Consider the following 22,156-nt stretch of genomic DNA (forward strand, 5'->3'; position numbering starts at 1 on the left):
GAACTACTTAACAGCCATCACACAGTATATTAATAAAGCTTTGAATCAGAAACATTTAGGATGATATGGTTTAATACATGTAGAAAAACTGTAAAAGTATAAATGATATTTTCTCTCAGATATTGTACAGTGTAATTTATTTGTGAATATTTGTGAAATAAATTAGGTATGCATATATTATTAGTGGTTTTTTTTTTAAAACTATATCTAGTTTTTTACTAATAAACCCCTTTACATGTTATAAAGTTAAATGAAATCAGATATTATATACAGGTATAACATTTGATAAAACTCTCTACATAGCCTGTCAAGATAACTTTATTTATATAAAGACATCAAATAAAAGAATCTATAAATTTCATTACACAAATGTATAATACAAAATTAATTCAACAACAAATGTCTTAAGATATTTAAAAAACTATATATATGGTTTGTCCTTCTTCTAAGGTTAACTGTTTAATTCTTCAGACATTAAATCCCTTTTGCGGGATTTTAATTGTTTTTTAAATACAATGTCACTATTCAGTTTCATTTTATTCCGTTCCATCAATTCAGCCTGATACATAATTTTTAACAGCCATATCGTCGATTTTCTTTTTTAGGAGGTCTTCCAAATGAGTAATCACAGCTATTTCTGAATACCTAAAAAAATACATTTAAATTATAAATATTCAGTGAATTATTATTATCATTATCAAATATTGAACTGAATTCAAAATAAGAATAGTTAGTTGTTATATTGTAAAAATATCATATAGTATGCTAATCAATTTTCTTGTTTGAATTGTTTTACATTATCATGGTGGGACCTTTTATAGCTGACCATGTGATAGGGGCTTTGCTCATTCTTTAAGATCATATGGCTACCTATAATTGTTAATATCTGTGTTATTTGGTCTTTTGTGGAGAGTTGTCTCATGGGCAATCATACTGCATCTTCTTTTTTATAATCAAAAATGTAAGAGATTCAGTCTATTCAGTTTCATTATCTATATTGTAATGATTAAGAACAATTATAATAACAGTAATGAAAAATTATTAAATACCTTGTCTGAACATCATTTGCTTGAGGCTCTTGTTTCATCATTGCTGCTCCTTCCATAATAAATTTAATCTGATTATACCTGGAAAAAAACCCTCCAGTAATTACTATAATTAAAAATACAATAATGTCAACAGGAAAAAAAAAAATACACACACACACACACTATAATTTAAATTAAGAAACCAATCTTTTAAATAATAAGATAAACAGGAGCAAATGTTACAAAATTCAAATGAAACAAGTATAACATGTACAAGGATGACATAAAGCTCAAGGATGTTCAAAATGAAAATGGAGGTACACAGTACTAACACTGTTACAATCAATGCTTTTACTACAATCATTGAAGACTTTTTAGATAAAATATTTTATATTTATAAAAGTAACATTTTTGAAAAATCTAAGTGTAAAAAGAATAGTTTTAGTACTTACAATATCTTCTATCTGTTGACCTGTGCTGTTAAAAAGAAAGTAATGTATATTTTATACAAAAATGTTACATAATTAATAAGTAACTGTAAAATCTAAGATTTACAGATCTTCTAATTGACCCTTTTAAACAATAGATATGAATCTTTACATAACAAATAATTATGTAAACTACATAATAGTTTGAAACTTCCCATTAAATTATTGTTTTATCATTTTTACATCTTTTGAGGTTTATCAATTTACACATCTTTTACATAGACTGTTATGAAAAACAAAGACCATATATTAAAATAGTGTTACTATTACAAATTGTTATGTTAAATGATAAAAAAAAAAACATTAAGAATGAAGAATTGTATGAAATGAGCAATCCAAAATATGAAGTGATGGTAGGTTTTATAAAATGTATATGGGGGAAAAAACACTGTATTAATACTCTAGTACATAGGACTTAGGATTCAACTAAATGTACACAGGAGAAATTATGTGGATAAAACAAATGCTTAAAATGATATATCTGGAACATTTTTTTTTTTATTATATAAAATTTACTCCTCTCAATGTGGAGTACTGCAATTGTTAACAGTATTACAATAATGGATGACATTTAAAAACAAAATATTCAATGTTATATCAGGTTATTGATATATTTTCATTTACAGATTTTAATCAAAATTGTATGAATAACCTTAGTATTTACCTATATGTATACGAATGAAAATCATGTCCTTAACCGTAACCTTTTGGTACTTAGTGTTTTTAGAGAACAGTAAGTTTTTCTATATCGAATCTTCTAACGTAAGAAGGTAGCTCGAGTGTCATGGAGTTGAATTTATTTTCTTTTATAATATATATATAATCCGAAATTGAATTAATATTTTATTTACAACAAATAAGAATAATTACAACGGGTTTTTTTTCCTTCTTATTAACTGAAACAATTAGCGACATTCGATATTATCCCAACAGATTCTCCATTCATCCCCGACCTCTTTTCCGTTCTCTTCAAAACAAAAATGGCGTGGTTTCAAATTGTATCAGTTCTATTCATCTTTATTACAACTATAAATGGTCAATGTCAGTATGACACAGCTTCGGCCGTTTGCTTTTGCAAGAAGGAAGTTTATGTCAGGGAAGTGAGGATTGTAGAAGTGATGTCAGAAAGTTGTGACTGTATTATACATCTGGTAGACTTCAATGAGCCCCCTACTGTAACAAACATGTTTGACAGAGAGTGTAGCTGGACATGCACAAATGAGACATGTGGTAGGTTTTTACATTAACACAGTTTCTTATATGAAGTAAAAAAAATAATACTGTCTGTGATTAAACTTTGTCCAAGAAAATATTACACATCAACCTACCAAAAGATATGTAAATGTTCAATTTCAAAGTTTTAAAGAAAATCCACCTAAGACCATTCCTTATGGTTTAAGCACAGCATAAGTGAAATACAGATCTTAATCAAACCTATTGTAGCTTATTTACACCTCAAAAACCCCTTGATTGATTATAACATGTATTTCATAAATTTAGCAGCTGTACTTTTGGTGGGAAAATGGACATTATGTTGTGGTTAACAAAATAATGAAAACTGTGTTTATTTTCTAAAGTCTCATGGGAGAATATATTATTTATTTTTGAACCACAAGTTTAAAGACAGACAATGCATTATACGATTACGTCCAATATGTGCCACCAAAGAAAATAACAAAATATAAAGTTCACATGAAAATATCTGCTTTGACAGTACTATGTAATAACAAATTTATTGCACTGGCCAGTAGTAAGTCACTTGATCAAATAATGAATTACCTGCAAGACTGTCTCCTTACTCAAGGGATAATAACTTTTGTAATGTAACACAGAAGATGTGGTATGATTGTCAAGGAGACAACTTTCCATAAATGACCAAAATGACACAGAAACTAACAATTACAGGTCACCATACAACCTTCAACCATGAGCAAAGCTCATACAACATAGTCAGCTATAAAAGACCCTGAAATGACAATGTAAAACAAATCAAATGAGAAAATTAACCACCTTATATATTATATACATAAATTATATATTAAAAAGTTTATAAAATTTATATATATATTCCCAAAGTGTCAAATCTTTTATAATACTTTAAATGAATTAAAATCCAAAAATGGCCCCCCATACAATGATTTTAAAGGTGTTTTACTGGACAGAACTTAATTCTATTGTAAAAAAAAATTTTTTTTTCTAACAGACAATTGGTAAGACAACCTTTTGTATATTTTTATAAAGATATATTTGTGTTAAAAATGTTTGTTTTTTTCAGTACCTGACAACATATTAGAAGTGACAAGGAAGGAAAAAACACCCACCAAGCCTAGAAGTGTAACAACAACAACAGACCACACAGAAGCATGGCCCACCACTAGGGATTCAACAACCAGTGATCTCAAAGAAGCATGGCCTACCACAACAGTTTGGGTGACCACAGACAGCAAAGAACCACATTCAGGTAATGATACAAAAAAGGTGATATGTAAAAATAGAAAATGATTGTTTATCTAAAATATAAAATTATAAGATCTTTCAAAAATAAAGCATTTTAACAGTACAAGTTTCTGTTTTATATTGTTAACAATGTAGGTTATAGGATGCACATACATTTAGTAAGACTTTTAGTGTTGTTCATGACTAATAAAAATAATTTGAGATATGACTTTTTTAAGTTATTTAAATGTGTTTTACTTTTTTTTTTTTTTAGAACAGAAGAAAGACCTGGGACATTACTTACAGAAAATGGATGTATTTATGACAGGTACATACAAATCTTTTATTGTTTGAATAACCATTTCAATTAAAATGTCTGTATGAAGTCAAGATCATGGCAATACAAATGATCTGGTAAATTATCACAGGTTATGACAGTTCTTTAGCTATAGATGTATAACACTGTATATGTAAGTTCTGTAGTTTTGTTTAACCCTAATAGAAAATAATATTTTTTCAAATGTTAATTAAGGGTTTAATACATAAATGTGAATGATGGTTTGGCATTATAGTTGTACTTTTGCACAAAATGAGGAGAATTGGTATTTGATCAACTAAACAGTATATGTTTAATTCTACATGAAAAAAAAAAACAATGGAAAAAAAAAAAGAAATAACATTACATTCTGTCATGGCAAGTAAAAATATCAATTTATTGTGGTAAGGTTATACAATGAATATAAATGTGTTTTTTATTTTGCAGTATTTTGGACAGTGTCGGGACTATTTGTTGCATACGTTTCCCTGGTCGTAGGCAAGATGCTTTACCGAATGAGACACTAGAAACTGCCTTATTTACCAATTACCAGATCACAACAGGATTCGACACTAACCACTCAGATACCCACTTTAGATATAACTCCATCATTCGAATTACCCACCATCATTCCCGTTCCAGAAATATCCACCCCCCAAAGACCAACAGTACCTAGATTGAGATCAATTGAAGACATCCCACCTATTTTTACCCTCCGTACGTACTCCTCCTCATCAGACACTGAAAGTTTCAATAGGGAATCATCGCCAGAACCATCTGCACCTCCAATGGAAGATCCAACACCCCCCATAGCCAGACGAACCAGAAGTCACCGTATAAAGACCCCCTTAACAAAAGAGACTTATATGTGAATCTTATATGTGAATGAAATTAGGTTTATTTTTTGATAATATTTGGATTATTTTTTTTTTTGATTAAATTTTTATTCAAAAATACTAAATGCAAGATTTAAATTAAAACAAAATTAAATAACTTTTGACCATAGTTTAGTGAAAAGCATTACATTTTGGGGGAAACAAATTTTAAATTTCATTCATTTTTAACTTTTTCAAACCAGTGTGAAAATATTAGACTATAAATTTGGGGATAAATAAATAATATAGGTTTAAAGTATTTGGTGACTTCAAAAGAATGTAAATAGATTTTCAATTTTTATATGCATGCACAGTGAAATACTCAGGATTGTTTTTAAGTTTTGTTGTTGATTATACAATGCCAAGTCCCATATTTTAAGTGTCTCATCAATCAATATAGTCTTTGTATAAATTATCTTTTGTATATTGATAACTAAACTATATTTGAAAAATTTCTGAGATAACACAATGAGAAATTTAAAACATGTTTTTACCTCTTTTGTATCAAGAAAAATAAAAAAAAGATATGTTGTACTTTTTTTTTTTTTGTTATTGTTTGCAGTTATAAATTGGTGCTAAGTATGTTTCTAAATTGTTTTTTTTTTTAAATAGTGCTACAAAAGAAAGTGAAAAATCTGTTTGGTGATTACACCAGTATTTGGTCCAATTAAATTAAAACATACTGGGTTAAACTAAATTAAAAGCATTTTTTTTTTTACAAGTGTGTAAAAAAGTGTAAATAGATATATTATGTTAATTTTTTTTTGCTCAAATACTCAGGAATGTTGTGGTGTTCCATTTTTAAAATCTAACAGTTGGTATGGTTTTCTTTTCAGGTACATAATGTCCCAATGTTATGGTTGTTGTTATATATCATGTGATATTGCTCAAATTTTCCGAAAGCTGTTAAGTTTCTCATTAATATACACTGTTTCATATTGTTTGAGTTTGGTCTTGAAGAATTTTATTTTTTGTTAAAGTAAGATGTCTGAAGTAATTTTGTCTTCCTTGTGTACACATCATTTAGTGAAACAGTGTTCATAAGTTTATAACTATATCATTCCACTATGTATATAAAAGATATGAGCTGATATATATATTATTTTTTTCTGTGTTTTGTTTTTATATTAGTTTTTTATTCTTACTGTTGATATGTAATATGAAGTGTTCACTAAACTGTCTCATATCTTTTTGTAAAAGATTTTCCTTTTTGATACTTGATGTAACTTTTTGATGCTTTTATGACTTGTCTTATTTAGAAGACTATTGTTTTATGGACCAAAGACATTTTTTCTAGTCCCAAAGTTACTGGTTACTGGTTAGACTATGCAAAATCCTTGTTAGAAAACAGTAATGTCAGATAGAGTAGTTTTTTTCAAAAGATTTAAAAGAGTGACTGGAATCTCAATGGTTACTGGTAAGACTATGCAAAATCCTTGTCAGAGAACAGTAATGTCAGATAAAGTAGTTTTTTTCAAAAGATTTAAAAGAGTGACTGGAATCTCAATGGTTACTGGTTAGACTATGCAAAATCCTTGTTAGAGAACAGTAATGTCAGATAGAGTAATTTTTTCAAAAGATGTAAAAGAGTGACTGGAATCTCAATGGTTACTGGTAAGACTATGCAAAATCCTTGTCAGAGAACAGTAATGTCAGATAAAGTAGTTTTTTTCAAAAGATTTAAAAGAGTGACTGGAATCTCAATGGTTACTGGTTAGACTATGCAAAATCCTTGTCAGAGAACAGTAATGTCAGATAAAGTAGTTTTTTTTCAAACGATTTAAAAGAGTGACTGGAATCTCGATGGTTACTGGTTAGACTATGCAAAATCCTTGTCAGAGAACAGTAATGTCAGATAGAGTAGTTTTTTTCAAAAGATTAAAAAGAGTGACTGAAATCTCAATGGCTACTGGTTAGACAATGCAAAATCTTTGTTAGAGAACAGTAATGTCAGATAGAGTAGTTTTTTTCAAAAGATTTAAAAGTGACTGGAATCTCGATGGTTACTGGTTAGACTATGCAAAATCCTTGTTAGAGAACAGTAATGTCAGATAGAGTAGTTTTTTTCAAAAGATTTAAAAGAGTGACTGGAATCTCAATGGTTACTGGTTAGACTATGCAAAATCCTTGTTAGAGAACAGTAATGTCAGATAGAGTAGTTTTTTTTCAAAAGATTTAAAAGAGTGACTGGAATCTCAATGGTTACTGGTAAGACTATGCAAAATCCTTGTCAGAGAACAGTAATGTCAGATAAAGTAGTTTTTTTCAAAAGATTTAAAAGAGTGACTGGAATCTCAATGGTTACTGGTTAGACTATGCAAAATCCTTGTTAGAGAACAGTAATGTCAAATAGAGTAGTTTTTTTCAAAAGATTTAAAAGAGTGACTGGAATCTCAATGGTTACTGGTTAGATTATGCAAAATCCTTGTCAGAGAACAGTAATGTCAGATAAAGTAGTTTTTTTCAAAAGATTTAAAAGAGTGACTGAAATCTCAATGGTTACTGGTTAGACTATGCAAAATCTTTGTCAGAGAACAGTAATGTCAGATAAAGTAGTTTTTTTCAAAAGATTTAAAAGAGTGACTGGAATCTCAATGGTTACTGGTTAGACTGCAAAATCCTTGTTAGAGAACAGTAATGTCAGATAGAGTAGTTTTTTTCAAAATATATAAAAGAGTGACTGGAATCTCAATGGTTACTGGTTAGACTATGCAAAATCCTTGTCAGAGAACAGTAATGTCAGATAGAGTAGTTTTTTTCAAAATATTTAAAAGAGTGACTGGAATCTCAATGGTTACTGGTTAGACTATGCAAAATCCTTGTTAGAGAACAGTAATGTCAGATAAAGTATTTTTTTTCAAAAGATTTAAAAGAGTGACTGGAATCTCAATGGTTACTGGTTAGACTATGCAAAATCCTTGTTAGAGAACAGTAATGTCAAATAGAGTAGTTTTTTTCAAAAGATTTAAAAGAGTGACTGGAATCTCAATGGTTACTGGTTAGATTATGCAAAATCCTTGTCAGAAAACAGTTATGTCAGATAAAGTAGTTTTTTTCAAAAGATTTAAAAGAGTGACTGGAATCTCAATGGTTACTGGTTAGACTATGCAAAATCCTCGTCAGAGAACAGTAATGTCAGATAGAGTATTTTTTTTCAAAAGATTTAAAAGAGTGACTGGAATCTCAATGGTTACTGGTTAGACTATGCAAAATCCTTGTTAGAGAACAGTAATGTCAAATAGAGTAGTTTTTTTCAAAAGATTTAAAAGAGTGACTGGAATCTCAATGGTTACTGGTAAGACTATGCAAAATCCTTGTTAGAGAACAGTAATGTCAGATAGAGTAGTTTTTTTCAAAAGATTTAAAAGAGTGACTGGAATCTCAATGGTTACTGGTTAGACTATGCAAAATCCTTGTTAGAGAACAGTAATTTAGATAAAGTATTTTTTTTCAAAAGATTTAAAAGAGTGACTGGAATCTCAATGGTTACTGGTTAGACTATGCAAAATCCTTGTCAGAGAACAGTAATGTCAGATAGAGTAGTTTTTTTTCAAAAGATTTAAAAGAGTGACTGTAATCTCAATGGTTACTGGTTAGACTATGCAAAATCCTTGTTAGAGAACAGTAATGTCAGATAGAGTAGTTTTGTTACTGGTTAGACTATGAAAAATCCTTGTTAGAGAAGAGTAATGTCAGATAAAGTATTTTTTTCAAAAGATTTAAAAGAGTGACTGGAATCTCAATGGTTACTGGTTAGACTATGCAAAATCCTTGTCAGAGAACAGTAATGTCAGATAAAGTAGTTTTTTTCAAAAGATTTAAAAGAGTGACTGGAATCTCAATGGTTACTGGTTAGATTATGCAAAATCCTTGTTAGAGAACAGTAATGTCAGATAAAGTAGTTTTTTTCAAAAGATTTAAAAGAGTGACTGGAATCTCAATGGTTACTGGTTATATTTACTTTAATGTTCTCGTTGTTACGAGACAAGATGGGGGGGATAATTACAGCATACCCCTGTAATCGTCAAACAAATAATGCTACACATACATGTTGCGCATAGTATACACACACACACACACAAACAAACAAAAAAAATCATGACCCGAAAAGAGTCGTGAAAAAATCATAATATCAGAATCCCCCTCTCTCACTTCCCCCCCCCCCCCCCTTCCCTCTTTTTTTTTTTATCCCAAGAAGGGGTGGTTATGTTCGAACTTTTTTTCTCAAATTCTTAGAGGTGATTGATGACCCCGCGCTACTCATATCAGATCAAGTTACCGTAATGTAAACTGCACGCCATTTTTTTCTTTTTTACTGTCTTTATTGGAATTATAGTTTTAAACACTGAGAGTTTGTGCACCCTGTCTCATACACGGTGAACAAAACTATCGTCAACTTTTTTAAAGTGCAATTTTCCTGGAATGTGCGTGAAAATTCCTCCATACATAAAAAGAGTTGAATGTGGAAAGGGGACGGCAATTGAAGTGGTAGGAGACGTATAACTCCGTAATTGTGAAGGTAAGTTATGTAAACTTCAACCAATAAGAGAGAATCGGATTAGGGGAGGGTGGAATACTCTGTAAAGAAACTCAAGACTTTATTATAAAAATGTTTTATTTCGAAAGACACTTTAATATTTGTTTAAAAAAAGTCATAGAAAATAAGGTCATCACTAAAAGGCACAGTTATATGCAAATTAATTTACCATATTATCTACTCTTTATAAAACACAATCGTAAAAGATGGCTGCCAGAGGGGGACTCAGTTTAACATAGGACCCTATTGTATATACATACAAATGTCTTCTGTTAGAGAACCACTGAATGAAATGAAACCAAACATAGCATGACCAAGGTGCTGACCAAGTGTTGTTACTTTTTAGCTGATTTATCATCTGAAATGGCCACTAGCCTGGGACTTAGTTTAATATAGGACCCTATGAGATATGCATACAAATGACTTTTTTGAGAGAACCATTGAACGGAATGAAATCAAACATGGCATGAATGTTTCTTATGAGGTGCTGACCAAATTTTGTTAGTCTTACTTTGTAGTCGATCCATTATCCAAGATAGCAGCCAACGGGGGACTGAGTTTTACATAAGTCCCTATGAGAAAAACATACAAATGTCTTCTATTAAAGAACCACTGAATGGAATGAAAGTCATGGAAAGATCCAAGAGAAACCCAAATGAACACGTCTGTGGTGAGTGGCAATGTACTAACTGTTTCGAATATCAGATAGGTCAGCATTTGTGCTATCAGAGAATATCAAAGAAGTATATTTAATCAAAATTTCGTTAAAGTTAAAGTCATGTTTTAAATACTTTATGGAAATTGGGTAATTAGTGGTGGCCAATGCATGAAAGATTGCTCTCTGTAAATATAGTACATTCTCTCAGGATAAATGGCCCCTATAACTGAAAGGGTTGAATCCATCAGTGTCAATTTTTAGAACTGGTATATAGCTTTCCATATTTGCCATAACGAATGGAAGAAGGAGATTGAGATCGTGTGTATAGGAATTAAATAGGACCCGTTTCTACAATTCTAAATATATACTCAGTACGGGAGTCATACATTAAGTATGCATAACTGAAATACCAGATATAAAGGATATACATAGGTACAAAAGCTTTTCATTACATGATAAATTCTTGGCATACCAAACATTCCAGTTGCATAATACTATAAAGACACAATAATCCGAACAATCCACACATATGTATTACATAATACATTGTTTTGCACCAGAACAATTACTAGACCACTACTAAGAGGGACAACAATTTGGGGTAGCATTTCAACATTTTTCACATCAATTACAAGGCTTATCAATAAAATTAGGGGCTCAATGGGTAAATCAAATTATTCCAACGTTTTCGGGCGATCAAGCTGGTTTCAAAAATTGGATGAAAATAATTGAGAAATATGCTGTGTTAACAAACTTGGAACAAAACTATACTAAATTAGTAGCTTATCAGTCAAGCAAAAGCTCGGTAAGCGATTTCATACATAGATGGCTAAGGGACAATCCCAGGGGAAGTTGGCCTCAGTTAAAAGAAGAACTGAGCTCAAGATTTGCTGAAGTGACCGACTCTCGACATGCTTTCGAAATTTTAAATAAATTGAAACAAAAACCGACAGAAAACGTTCGGGTTTTAGCTGAACGTTTATTAACTTTGGCAGAAGAAGCGTTCAGGGGTCAAAATGGGACTTAAGTGATAGTTGAGTCGCAATTGATCATTTTTTTCATAAATGGCTTATCTCAGGATACGCTTACGATGAAAATTATGCGCGAAAACCTGACACTCTGCAACGTGCAGTAACAATTGCTATGACAGAACAAAACTTAAGAAAAAAGTTTGATTTAAGGAGGGGAAAGTTAACTACTGACAAGACGGGGTATCCGGACAGACAGGAACCTATGGAAGTTGACCACGTCGGACCCGCACGTAGGTGTTATAATTGTAACAAAATTGGGCACCAATCTAAGGATTGTAGGGCTAGAAAAAATACGAACAGAACGCCACTTTTAATTTCAGTAACGACCAGTTCATACATACAGAGCTCGGTGAAGATCTGCATTTATAATATAATCTTCAATAATGTTCACAAAGCCATAAAGGCAAACATTCACATGGTTTAATTTGTTCCATCTGCCACAGCCCCTTGTTTAAATGTCAACACATATTTCCTTTGTACTTGACGTCACACAGGTAATGGAAAACAAATTGTCAATTCATGTGGCTGTCTAGTATATATCAAAGAGATCAATATATAAATATTTTTATACTATAAAAGGAAATATTTTTAAATTAAATTAAATTAATTAAGACAAGTACTTAATTTAAAGACTTGCAAAGAAATTGCACTTAATAGTATTTCAATTAATGTCGCCCAATTATTATGATAAATATCTTGTGGTTTACCTTGTACCGTAACCATGCAAGTTTATTGTAAATCATAACATATTATTTGTTATTGACATAACACAGGTAAATGAAAAAAAAATTTGATGTCCCTGTCAAATGATAACAGACAGATCAATTTACGAAAATAATACACTTTTAATTTTAGTAACGACCAGTACATTCATACATAACTCGGTGAAGGTCTGCATGTATTTATTACGGCATCAATGGAGGAACCAGCTGTGGATCCTCCAATTCAAAGGAGGGGGAAAGTGATGGGAACCACAGAAGAGGAGGGGGAGGAGGAGGAACAACAGGGAGCAACTCGCGAGAAGCGTAAAAGGCGGGTCGTGGTAATAGACGACGATAAGGACAGTATGTATGTGTGTTTGTGAATTATGTGTATTGAGTGGATACATCGTTTTGAATGCTGTTGGTAGTTTTGTGACATTAACATTAAACTTACCTATCTCTTCCACATCAAGCTTGGTCCTTCTGGTTTGTACTTTCTTTCTGATCTGTTTACTCAGTAGCTTTATATCTTCTTTATATCTTAGCGCTTTTCCTACTCCCTTTCTTAAAAACCCTAGTCGCACAAGATTGATTGATTGATTGTCGGTTGCTTTACGCCGCATTAGCACAAAAAGGCTATATCGCGGCGAGAGCTAATTCGAATATTTTTACAATTTAAAGCATATTTTTAAAATAAGACAAAAAGTCCTTCAGTATACTAAAATTCTTGACTACAGCAAATTGAGTATATACAAATAAAAATCAACAGTAAAATAACGTCATAAAATTTAAAATCGATTTAAATATAATAACATTTTTATATTCTATAATAAATTCCAATTTCTTTTAAAAAAGCAACAATATTTGTAAATGGAACATTATTAAATGAATCATACATATTATTGACATTGAAATGCTTCTTACGAATATCAGCAAAGTCAATCCAATTAATTAAAACATGTTTAATAGTATACTTGCAGTTGCAAGGAACACATTGTGGTTCATCTTCATTTTTTAAAAGATACTCGTGTGTTATTCTAGTATGACCAATACGACATCTAGTAATAACACCTTGATCTTTTCTGCACATAATATTATTAAAAGGTTTGTCTAAATTAGGTTTAATTTCATGCAATTTATTATCATCTTTTTTACTCCATTTATTTTTCAATATATTAAAAACATATTCTCTAATATTAGATTTATATCTTCTTTAAATCTTAGCGCTCTTTTCCAGCTCCCTTTCTTAAAAACCCTTGTCGCACAAGATGGCCGACAAACATTACAATGGAGCTCAGATAGGAACGTGCTGTTGCAGGCGCATGATCCTTCAAAAATTCCTGTAACCAATCATTCACTTTGACCAACTGATCCTTGCTTAAATGAGCTTTTAGTTTTAAGCTTTCAGTTGCGGGTTCCCACATAACCAATTTCAATGTATATATCAAAGGGATTTTAACTCAATGAGGAATTATTTGAACTACTTCAGATATTTTGACAAACTTTATTTCTTAAATCATTGCCGAATGTTAGTATTTTACCACTATATCATTATTCACTTACTTGTTGAACAGAGTCCAGATGACAAAAGAGGAAGCGGCGTTGAGGCTGTTGGAGGGGAAAGCCGAGAGCCTTCGCGCAAGAGGGTGTGGAAAGCCGGGAGCCTCCACGCAAGGGGGTGAACAAAGCCGTGCCCACGAGAGCATCCCAAAAAGCAGAACACAGCAGCAGCCACACAGATTTAGGGAACCGCTGTTGAAAAACCTGTGTATCAAACAAATTCTTAACCTATGTTAACCTAGTAATGCTTATACTCGCGACATAATAGTAAAACTACCCACGTTACTACTTCGGGAAATAAGAATGTTTTTATCTTAAGACATCGCAATCGGGGGTGTGGATCTTTTATCTTTGATACAAGAAATAATTTTTCAACGGAATTTTGTTAAGGAAAACACGGATTTACATTTGGCGTTAATAACACAATGTGCATAGTTGCAGAAATTAGGATTTTAATTAAAGATTATTCTATTAAAGTTAAGCTTGGTCTTATTGACCTGTTTCCATTTGATTCTTGGCACATGACTGTCCGTCTGTTTGTCTGAATGGGTTTTCTTTTGTGTTATTAGAAAAATTCAAAGTTTTGTAAACAGAATATTTATAAATGTGACCTCATGTGAAAGAACTACCCTCATTCAAGATACAACTGCGTATCTAAAGAAAATGTAAAGCCTCAATCCTTTAGCTAGTCATTCTATACTTGCATCTATGGACGTGTCTTCTTTATATACCAACATTCCACAAGACGAAGCAATAGCAGCGTGTGAAGAGACATGAACACTCGTAGTGAACAGAATCCTCTTACTGAGTGTCTTGTAACACTTCTGAAACTAGTACTAGAGAAAAACAACTTTTCTTTCAATGAAAAACACTATCTCCAGATAGACGGTACTAGTATGGGCACAATAATGGCCCCGCCATATGCCAACATATACTTGAAAAATGCCTATATTGCTCCATACAAGCCCTTAGCATGGTTCCGATTCATTGACGATATTGATGTCAAATGGACAGATTCACAAGAACATTTAACTTAATTTCTAGAACACTGTTAACTCTTTTCACCATTCAATAATATTTACATATGAATCATCTCTGGAGAAAATAAACGTCCTCGATACTACGAATTACATCAAGAACGGAACCATTATCACGGACCTTCATACCAAACAAACGGACAGACATCAATTCCTTTCTCCTAAAAGTTCCCATCCTAAACACTGCTCCCGTGGTATCCCATTCAACCAGGCATTGTGAATCGAGAGAATACGCTCTACTGAAAATACGAATAATGCTAGACTTTATGGACAACTACGTAAACATCTAGTTGTTCGAGGATACAATAAGAACATCATTGACAGCGCTTTCGAAAGAGAAAACGGAACTAGTCGCCCAGAGTACAAAGATAAGAATAAAGCAGCTAACAGTACACCCTTTGTACTCACTTACCATCCTGATTTTAAAAATGTGCCATCCATTGTTCAGAAGTATTGGAAAATTATAGAAAATGATTCATCACCACCAGTCTTGGCCTTCAGAAGACCTAAAAAAAATCCGTGACAAATTAGTGACATATGTATTAGCAAAGCAGCCTACTCAATCTTCTGGTTGCTACAAACAATGTGATCGAAGGAAATGTTTGTGTTATAAAGTTGCCAATACAAGCAGTTAATTCATCAGCTCCGTTAATAAACAAAATCATACCATTAAATTCCAACTGTAAAACGGAGAACTCAATTTATATATTAACTAGTGACACTTGTGGCATTCAGAATGTGGGAGAAACAATGGACACATTCAACATTCTGCTCAATAACCATCGTACAAAACCAACAAAAAATGTCCTCCCACAAGCCATCTTCGTACAACGAAACATCTGTTTGATAATGTTACTTTCCAAATAATAGAAGTCAACTCCGAGTGGAACACCATGGCGAGAAGGAGAAGAGAAAACTTGTGGATCCACCAACTCCACACTTTAGACCCTGATGGTCTTAACGAAAAAGACGAGAAAAGATACAGAATTTACTTCAAAGCATCGTCCTTTAAATCCCGTAATATTGGTCAATGGACGTTGCTAACTTCAACTACCTCTTATGTATTTTCAAGGCATCTGAATCCAAGTGCAACATGCAGATTGAGTTGCAGAATTTTCTTATTTTCAAGGCAGCTCAATTAAAGTGCAACATATACATTGAGCTGCTAAAGTTTCTTATCACCTTCGTCCGATTTCAACGGGATAGATGCATGCTTGATGAAGCTATTTGGTCTAGTGAAATATTGCGTAGATTTTTTCAGTTTGTAAATACGTTGAACATTCTTATATTTACATACTGAATAGTGTGTAATATTGCATTGATAGGCAATCTATGACCACATTAAAGATATAATTTTTAAGACAATTTTCACGTTCATAGTACTTGATAATTGTTTTCTTCATCCGAGTTTAAAAAAAAAATTATATCCATTCTCCAGAACAAAATAAGGACAAGTATTTTAAATGCAGTTGTAGAATAACATACAAAATTGTAATTAATTTGTTAGAAACACGGAGGGGTTATTAAACTATAGGCATCTTGTGGTTAATCAGGTAGATCTACTAAATAAATTTGACGACTTGTGTATTTGATAGTTCTTGATAGTTCATATTATAAAATAGATTAAATTTAAAGTCTAATTCTGTATTCAGCATAAGACTTTTAAATTCGAAGAAATTTATTACTTAAAGATAAATTTCAAAATAGGGATGGAAAGTAACAATGATAATGGGATCAGGAGTCATTTAAGAACTAAAGTTTGAGGGACAACGCCTATTTCCATTGTGTATTGCTTAGGTAATAGAAAATAATATTGACAATATTGGTATATACCTAATTTTTGTTTGTCTGCAATGACCAGTTAATGTAAATGTGTTTGTACTTTAAACATATTGTCTATCAAAATTGAATGCGTGTATAGTAATCTATGCCTGGGTTAAGAAAATCCTTAGTTTTTCGAAAAATTCAAAGTTTTGTAACAGAAACTTATAAATATGACCACATTATAGATATATTTTTTTAAATAATTTTCACGTTCATAGTACATGTTCGTTCTCTAAAATAATTAATGGCTAGTATTTTCAAGACCAAAAAGATGTTGTTGTTTTCATTTTATGAATAAGCTAGAAAGTGCATATGTGACTTAATCTGTAAATGTTATCACATTAAATATAGATCAAAATATATACAAATACAAATCAAATATTTTATTGGCACAAACACAATTACAATAATTGGCAAATTATTTTTTTTAAATTTTAGATATTATTTTTTTTTGGAGAAGAGTTGATTGATCAGCGTAACATTGATTTGCCTTCACAAAAAGACAGAAGGTTATCGAAATAACAGATTCTGAATCGGATTTTTAATGAGGATTTTTTGATTTATTTGATATTTATTTATTTATAGATAAGTAGAACATGTCAATCCTCAGAAGTTATTAGAGATTTCTTGGTAACATTTCCAACTTTGATTTCAAAGCAATTTATAGTTACGTCGTAACTACAATCCCCTTCCCTTTCATGAATGTGACCTACCGAATTAGACTATTTACCGGATTTGTAATCACATAAGCAACACGACGGGTGCCACATGTGGAGCAGGAACTGCTTACCCTTCCAGAGCACCTGAGATCACCCTTAGTTTTTGGTGGCGTTCGTGTTGTTTATTCTTTAGTTTTCTATGTTGTGTCGTGTGTACTATTGTTTTTCTGTTTTTCTTTTTCATTTTTAGCCTTGGCGTTGTCAGTTTGTTTTAGATTTATGAGTTTGACTGTCCCTTTGGTATCTTTCGTCCCTCTTTTATATAAGAGATCCATAAAGAGTAATGAAGGTGATGTGATAAACAAAACATATCACTCCTTAGCTTGCCGTCGTCGAGTCAACACGTACGCGTCGATCTCAAAGCAATTACAGGATAAGATTACGGTCTGTTGTTTTTTGTTCAATTGTTTAGTTAGCATTTTAAATAATTTTTATTTTTAACTTAAGTTATATTTCTATGTTGTGTCATGTGTACTATTGTTTTTCTGTTTGTCTTTTTCATTTTTAGCCATGGCGTTGTCAGTTTGTTTTAGATTTACGAGTTTGACCGTCCCTTTGGTATCTTTCGTCCCTCTTTCACTTCTTTTTATTATTATTTCTTTGTAAGTTTATAAATTTTATTTTTTAATCTTTAGGTTTTAAACTTTATTTTTGCTAAATAAGTTTAAATAATTTAATATTTTTGCTAAATAAGTTTAAATAATTTAATATTTTTGCTAAATAAGTTTAAATAATTTAATATTTTTGCTAAATAAGTATTTTTAAAATATTTAAACAGGCTACAGTTTAATCCATTTTTGCTTTAATAAATTTAATTAAAAGTTAAGATAAATTTAAATATGAGCAATATGACAAACAACAAAAGGAAAACTGACTCAAGAAGTCCACACCAAGGGGAATCACCTGATTCCAAAATTTACAATCAAAGTCAAGGCAACTCGCCAATTCAATATCCAAAAAGGCAAGGATTAAGCCAAACCAAAACTAAAAGCCCTGTGTCACTCAATGATAAGTGAAACACTTATCATAACATCAAGGGCAAAAAAGTTCACGCTACTGACCCTTAACTCTCTCCATTATCTGCTAATAACCATGATAGGAAGTGTAAATGATCAAGCCATAGAAATAAAACCACTTAAAAACAGGGTGTTGGTTTACGCACCATCTGAAACCATAAGGAGAAAGTTACTAGGCTTGACTAAACTGGGTAATTTCCAAATAAAAGTGTCTAAATTTGATGCTGACCATAAGCAGAAAATAACTATTCAAGCAGCTGCTACAAAGGAAATGAACGAAAAAGGTTACTCAAAATAGAGTCTATACAATTATACCTAAACCTGTTGATACTGAAATCCTAAATATTAAAAAGCAGGAAAATATGCTAAGGCAAACAGGGGCAGATATAAAAATTGTAAAACAATTAGGTAAAGCTGGTTATCTATTAGTAACTCTATCAGAAAGAGACTCAATATTTACATCTATTTCCTTAAACAATCAGGGACAAAACATAGAGTATGATTTACTGCCATATAAACCTAACTCTAAATTTTGTACTAAATGCGCAAGTCTAGGACATTACGCAAAACAATGCAGAAAATCTATCAATACGTGCTTTAAATGTGCTGGTAAACATGCAACCAAAAACTGTAATGGTAAAAATTTAAAATGTAACAACTGTGGTGGTAAACATCAGGCAATAGATAAATAAATAAATAGCACATCAAATGTCACACCTGGTAAATCATACGCTGACAGTGTTAAATCAAAAGTAATTAACAATGACACGGATATAATTAGCGATAATGAAGCCACTATGTCACCGGTAGATAATCCGTAAATGAGCGTAGATAAAAATTTAAATATTGAAACAGAGAATTCACAAATAGAAGATCAAACCCCCATTATTCCTAATAAAGATAGAAAAAATATTTCAGAGGTACGCAAAACTATAATTGAACCACCAAGTAAAGACGTAAATGAATTAAAAAACTGGGAAAACCTAATCACAGAGATACGGAATATAGCGGATAAACAAGGGGATATCTCTGTTCCCATCATGAGCCTCTTTCAAAACTTTATCAGAGAGCATTTTAGAAAAGAAATAACGGTTGACGTCATTTAAAGATATTATAAGCAATAATTAATTTAAACAATTAATTAACCGTAATGGGGTTACACATTTTACAGTGGAATGCGCGATCACTTTATGCGAACGCAAATTCCCTCAAACATTCCTTGGACACACATAATAACCCAGAAATTATTTGTGTACAAGAAACTCGTTTTAAAGATAATAGGTCAACCTCAACGCACCAAAGGTTGCACTCCTCCCCTCTTCCGTCTCCAGCTGACAGTTCAGGGACAGACCCCAATTTAAACACTTTTGTACCAGTGGTGGAGATTACAACTGATGGTCATGAGGAGATCACTGAACCTGTGCATGTGGATCAGACAACTGTTGATGAGATCAGCAAACCATCCAGTGAGAAAACTACCATGAAGACTTCTATTAGCTTTCAACAGTATGGTAGCACTAGTACGCAACATAATGTCAGCTCAGAGCCCACAGGAAAAGATAGTGAAAATGTACGTATATATATGTGGATATATCCTAGGATCACTTGTTTTATTTTGGATGGGTCGTTGTCTCTTTAACTTTTTCCCTTTTAATGAGGATGTATATTGGAAGGGAAAATGTTTAACCTTTAGATAATTTATAATGTAGATTCTTAATAATTGTACCTTGCTTTATGTTTTGATAAATATGTTCTGTGGTGCACTGATTATATTTATTTTCATTTCAGGATGTTTATTGTAACTTTGCATATTTATTCACAGAAACCAATGTGAACTTTTGAAACTTAAATCATCAGCTGTACTTATTTATTCTCCTGATTTGAAGTTTGCATATAGTGTCAAGGAAGCATTGTTGAAGACGAGACAAATTGACTTCAGTTTGTGAAAGGGTATCTGCTGCAGTGTTATTATTATCAATTTTTGGGTTGGTTGGTTTTAGGTTTTGTGAAACTTCATCAGTCTTGGTTTGTTTTTTCTGAAACCGTCATTACTTGATCATTTATTGTTTGCTGTGTGACCACTTCATTAGGTTCATGACCTTCGATTGTTTTCAAGGAGGTCTCGTCATTTTCACATGTATCTAATAGCTTCATTATTTCAATCAGAATTGGGAAATCTTTTTCAACAAAGGAGAGGTAGTTACTTCCTTGTACTCTAATAGTACCTGTTGTTACAAAAAAGGTGACATTATATTTCAAGATATGTTCACTTGGATCTCTGATTTCTATTAATATGGAGTTAGCAACATCATATCTGTCAGACCATCTTTCTGGTACATCTGACCATTTTATTACATTATCTTCTTGATTACCCATATTGTCAAAGTAAAGCAGGCTGAGAGCCTTTATCCAGGGTTGTATTCTATTTATAGAAGTGTGAAATGTAATCATATGGGCACTTTCTTCGTACATATTTACATCAATAGCCTCAAATTGACATTTCTTTGCCTTACCGGTACGCTTATTCAGCTTTATTGGTAAACAATTAGATGGGTATTCTGTATCTATCTTTGACATATTTGTGTCAATTTTAATGTTTTTTAAGACTTCGTTGCCGTCCCAGGACGCCATTTTGGAAATCCGAATTTACAACGTGTTCAAGGGTTTATGGTTTCGATAAGTACACCTACTGTCTTGTATCTTGACTTAAAAAGTTTGTAGGCTGCTATAAAAGTATTTAAGTCTATTAATTGTATGTGTTTGCTCGTCCTCTACCATATATATTCAGGATTATCATTCAGTTTTCAGCCGCGTGAAAAATGCATAGCCATTGTGTAAAGGGAGGTAATTATACCAAAGAGATCAATATACATTTTTTTTTAAATCATTAAAAGAATTATTTTTAAATTAATAAAGACAATTACTTAATTTAGATCTTTGCAAACAACTGCACTTGAATAATAGTATCTCAATTAATGTCGCCAAATCATAATGGTAAACATCACGTGGATTAACTTGTATCGTAACCGTGCAAACGGTAAACGGAAAAAAAGTCACAGGATAAAAAGTCACAATATCCCTGGGAAAAAAGTCACAATTTGTTTAAGTCTACTTATGTGTTCGAAATAATGTTGGAATGCATGTGAAAAGGTCACTATGTACATGGCAATAAATAATTAAACTGGAGTTTTTGAATGCATTGAAAAAAAGTCATAATATATTTGTATCAGATTACTTATGTCAGTGGTTAATTTTTAAAAACTATAAAGGAATTATATATATACTAATAAAAGTGTATTGAAATAAATAATGCTCTTTTTTTTTCAAAATTGACTTTTTAACAAACAGGGAAAACTGGTTGTGTCTTTTTATTCAATATTGAGCATAAGTTGTATTTCATTGATATGGCTTCCTACGAAGACAGGAAATGAAAGGTCTACAAAGGGGGGAGGTGCCATAAGAAGCCACACTTCAATATCAACAGTCCCTAGATATATATGTATACAAATACTAAGCTATTATTAATGACAATGAGTTGTTTGTTTAACACTAAATTAAGGAATACTTATCTTTATAAAAGTAAAAAAAACATGTGGTCAAGTTATATACTACACTTCTAACTTGTATTCAAATTCAAATTGTTGCTGTTAAACTCACATCTCGATCGAAGAGATATAAAACAAAAATAATTATAACAAATCCTTGAAAACATGTATCAATCTAGTACACCAGCATGTACATGTTCCATTTAAATGATTTGCAATTTATATCTAAATTTCCAAAGCTAGTCGTATAAAATGAATTAAAAAATGTTTATTTCCAAACAAATATCTATTGGGAATGTTTCCCAATATATTCATATATATGTACGGCCTTATGACCATTTCCATAAAAAAAATACAAATTGGGAATGAATCGTCTGATGTGTAG

The 22,156-nt window shown here is 31.6% G+C and overlaps 1 protein-coding gene across 1 annotated transcript; it reads left to right on the top strand.

Annotated features, from left to right (window-relative positions):
• Positions 1 to 2,481: 2,481 nt before the first annotated feature.
• LOC139496351 (uncharacterized) lies at positions 2,482 to 4,102 on the top strand. Its single transcript, XM_071284877.1, has 2 exons — positions 2,482 to 2,746; positions 3,792 to 4,102. The coding sequence occupies exons 1-2, from the start codon at positions 2,497 to 2,499 to the stop codon at positions 4,016 to 4,018; spliced, it is 477 nt and encodes a 158-aa protein (XP_071140978.1). The 5' UTR covers positions 2,482 to 2,496; the 3' UTR covers positions 4,019 to 4,102.
• The last annotated feature ends 18,054 nt before the right edge of the window (positions 4,103 to 22,156 follow it).

Source organism: Mytilus edulis, chromosome 11, assembly GCF_963676685.1.
Source record: "Mytilus edulis chromosome 11, xbMytEdul2.2, whole genome shotgun sequence".
In the NCBI taxonomy this organism is placed as follows: Eukaryota; Metazoa; Mollusca; class Bivalvia; order Mytilida; family Mytilidae; genus Mytilus; species Mytilus edulis.

Bases quoted from the DNA above. Each gene is read 5' to 3' on its own strand.
- LOC139496351 (XM_071284877.1), top strand. From the start codon at position 2,497: ATGGCGTGGTTTCAAATTGTATCAGTTCTATTCATCTTTATTACAACT. The intron at 2,747-3,791 runs GTAGGTTTTTAC...TGTTTTTTTCAG, and splicing joins ATGCACAAATGAGACATGTG to TACCTGACAACATATTAGAA.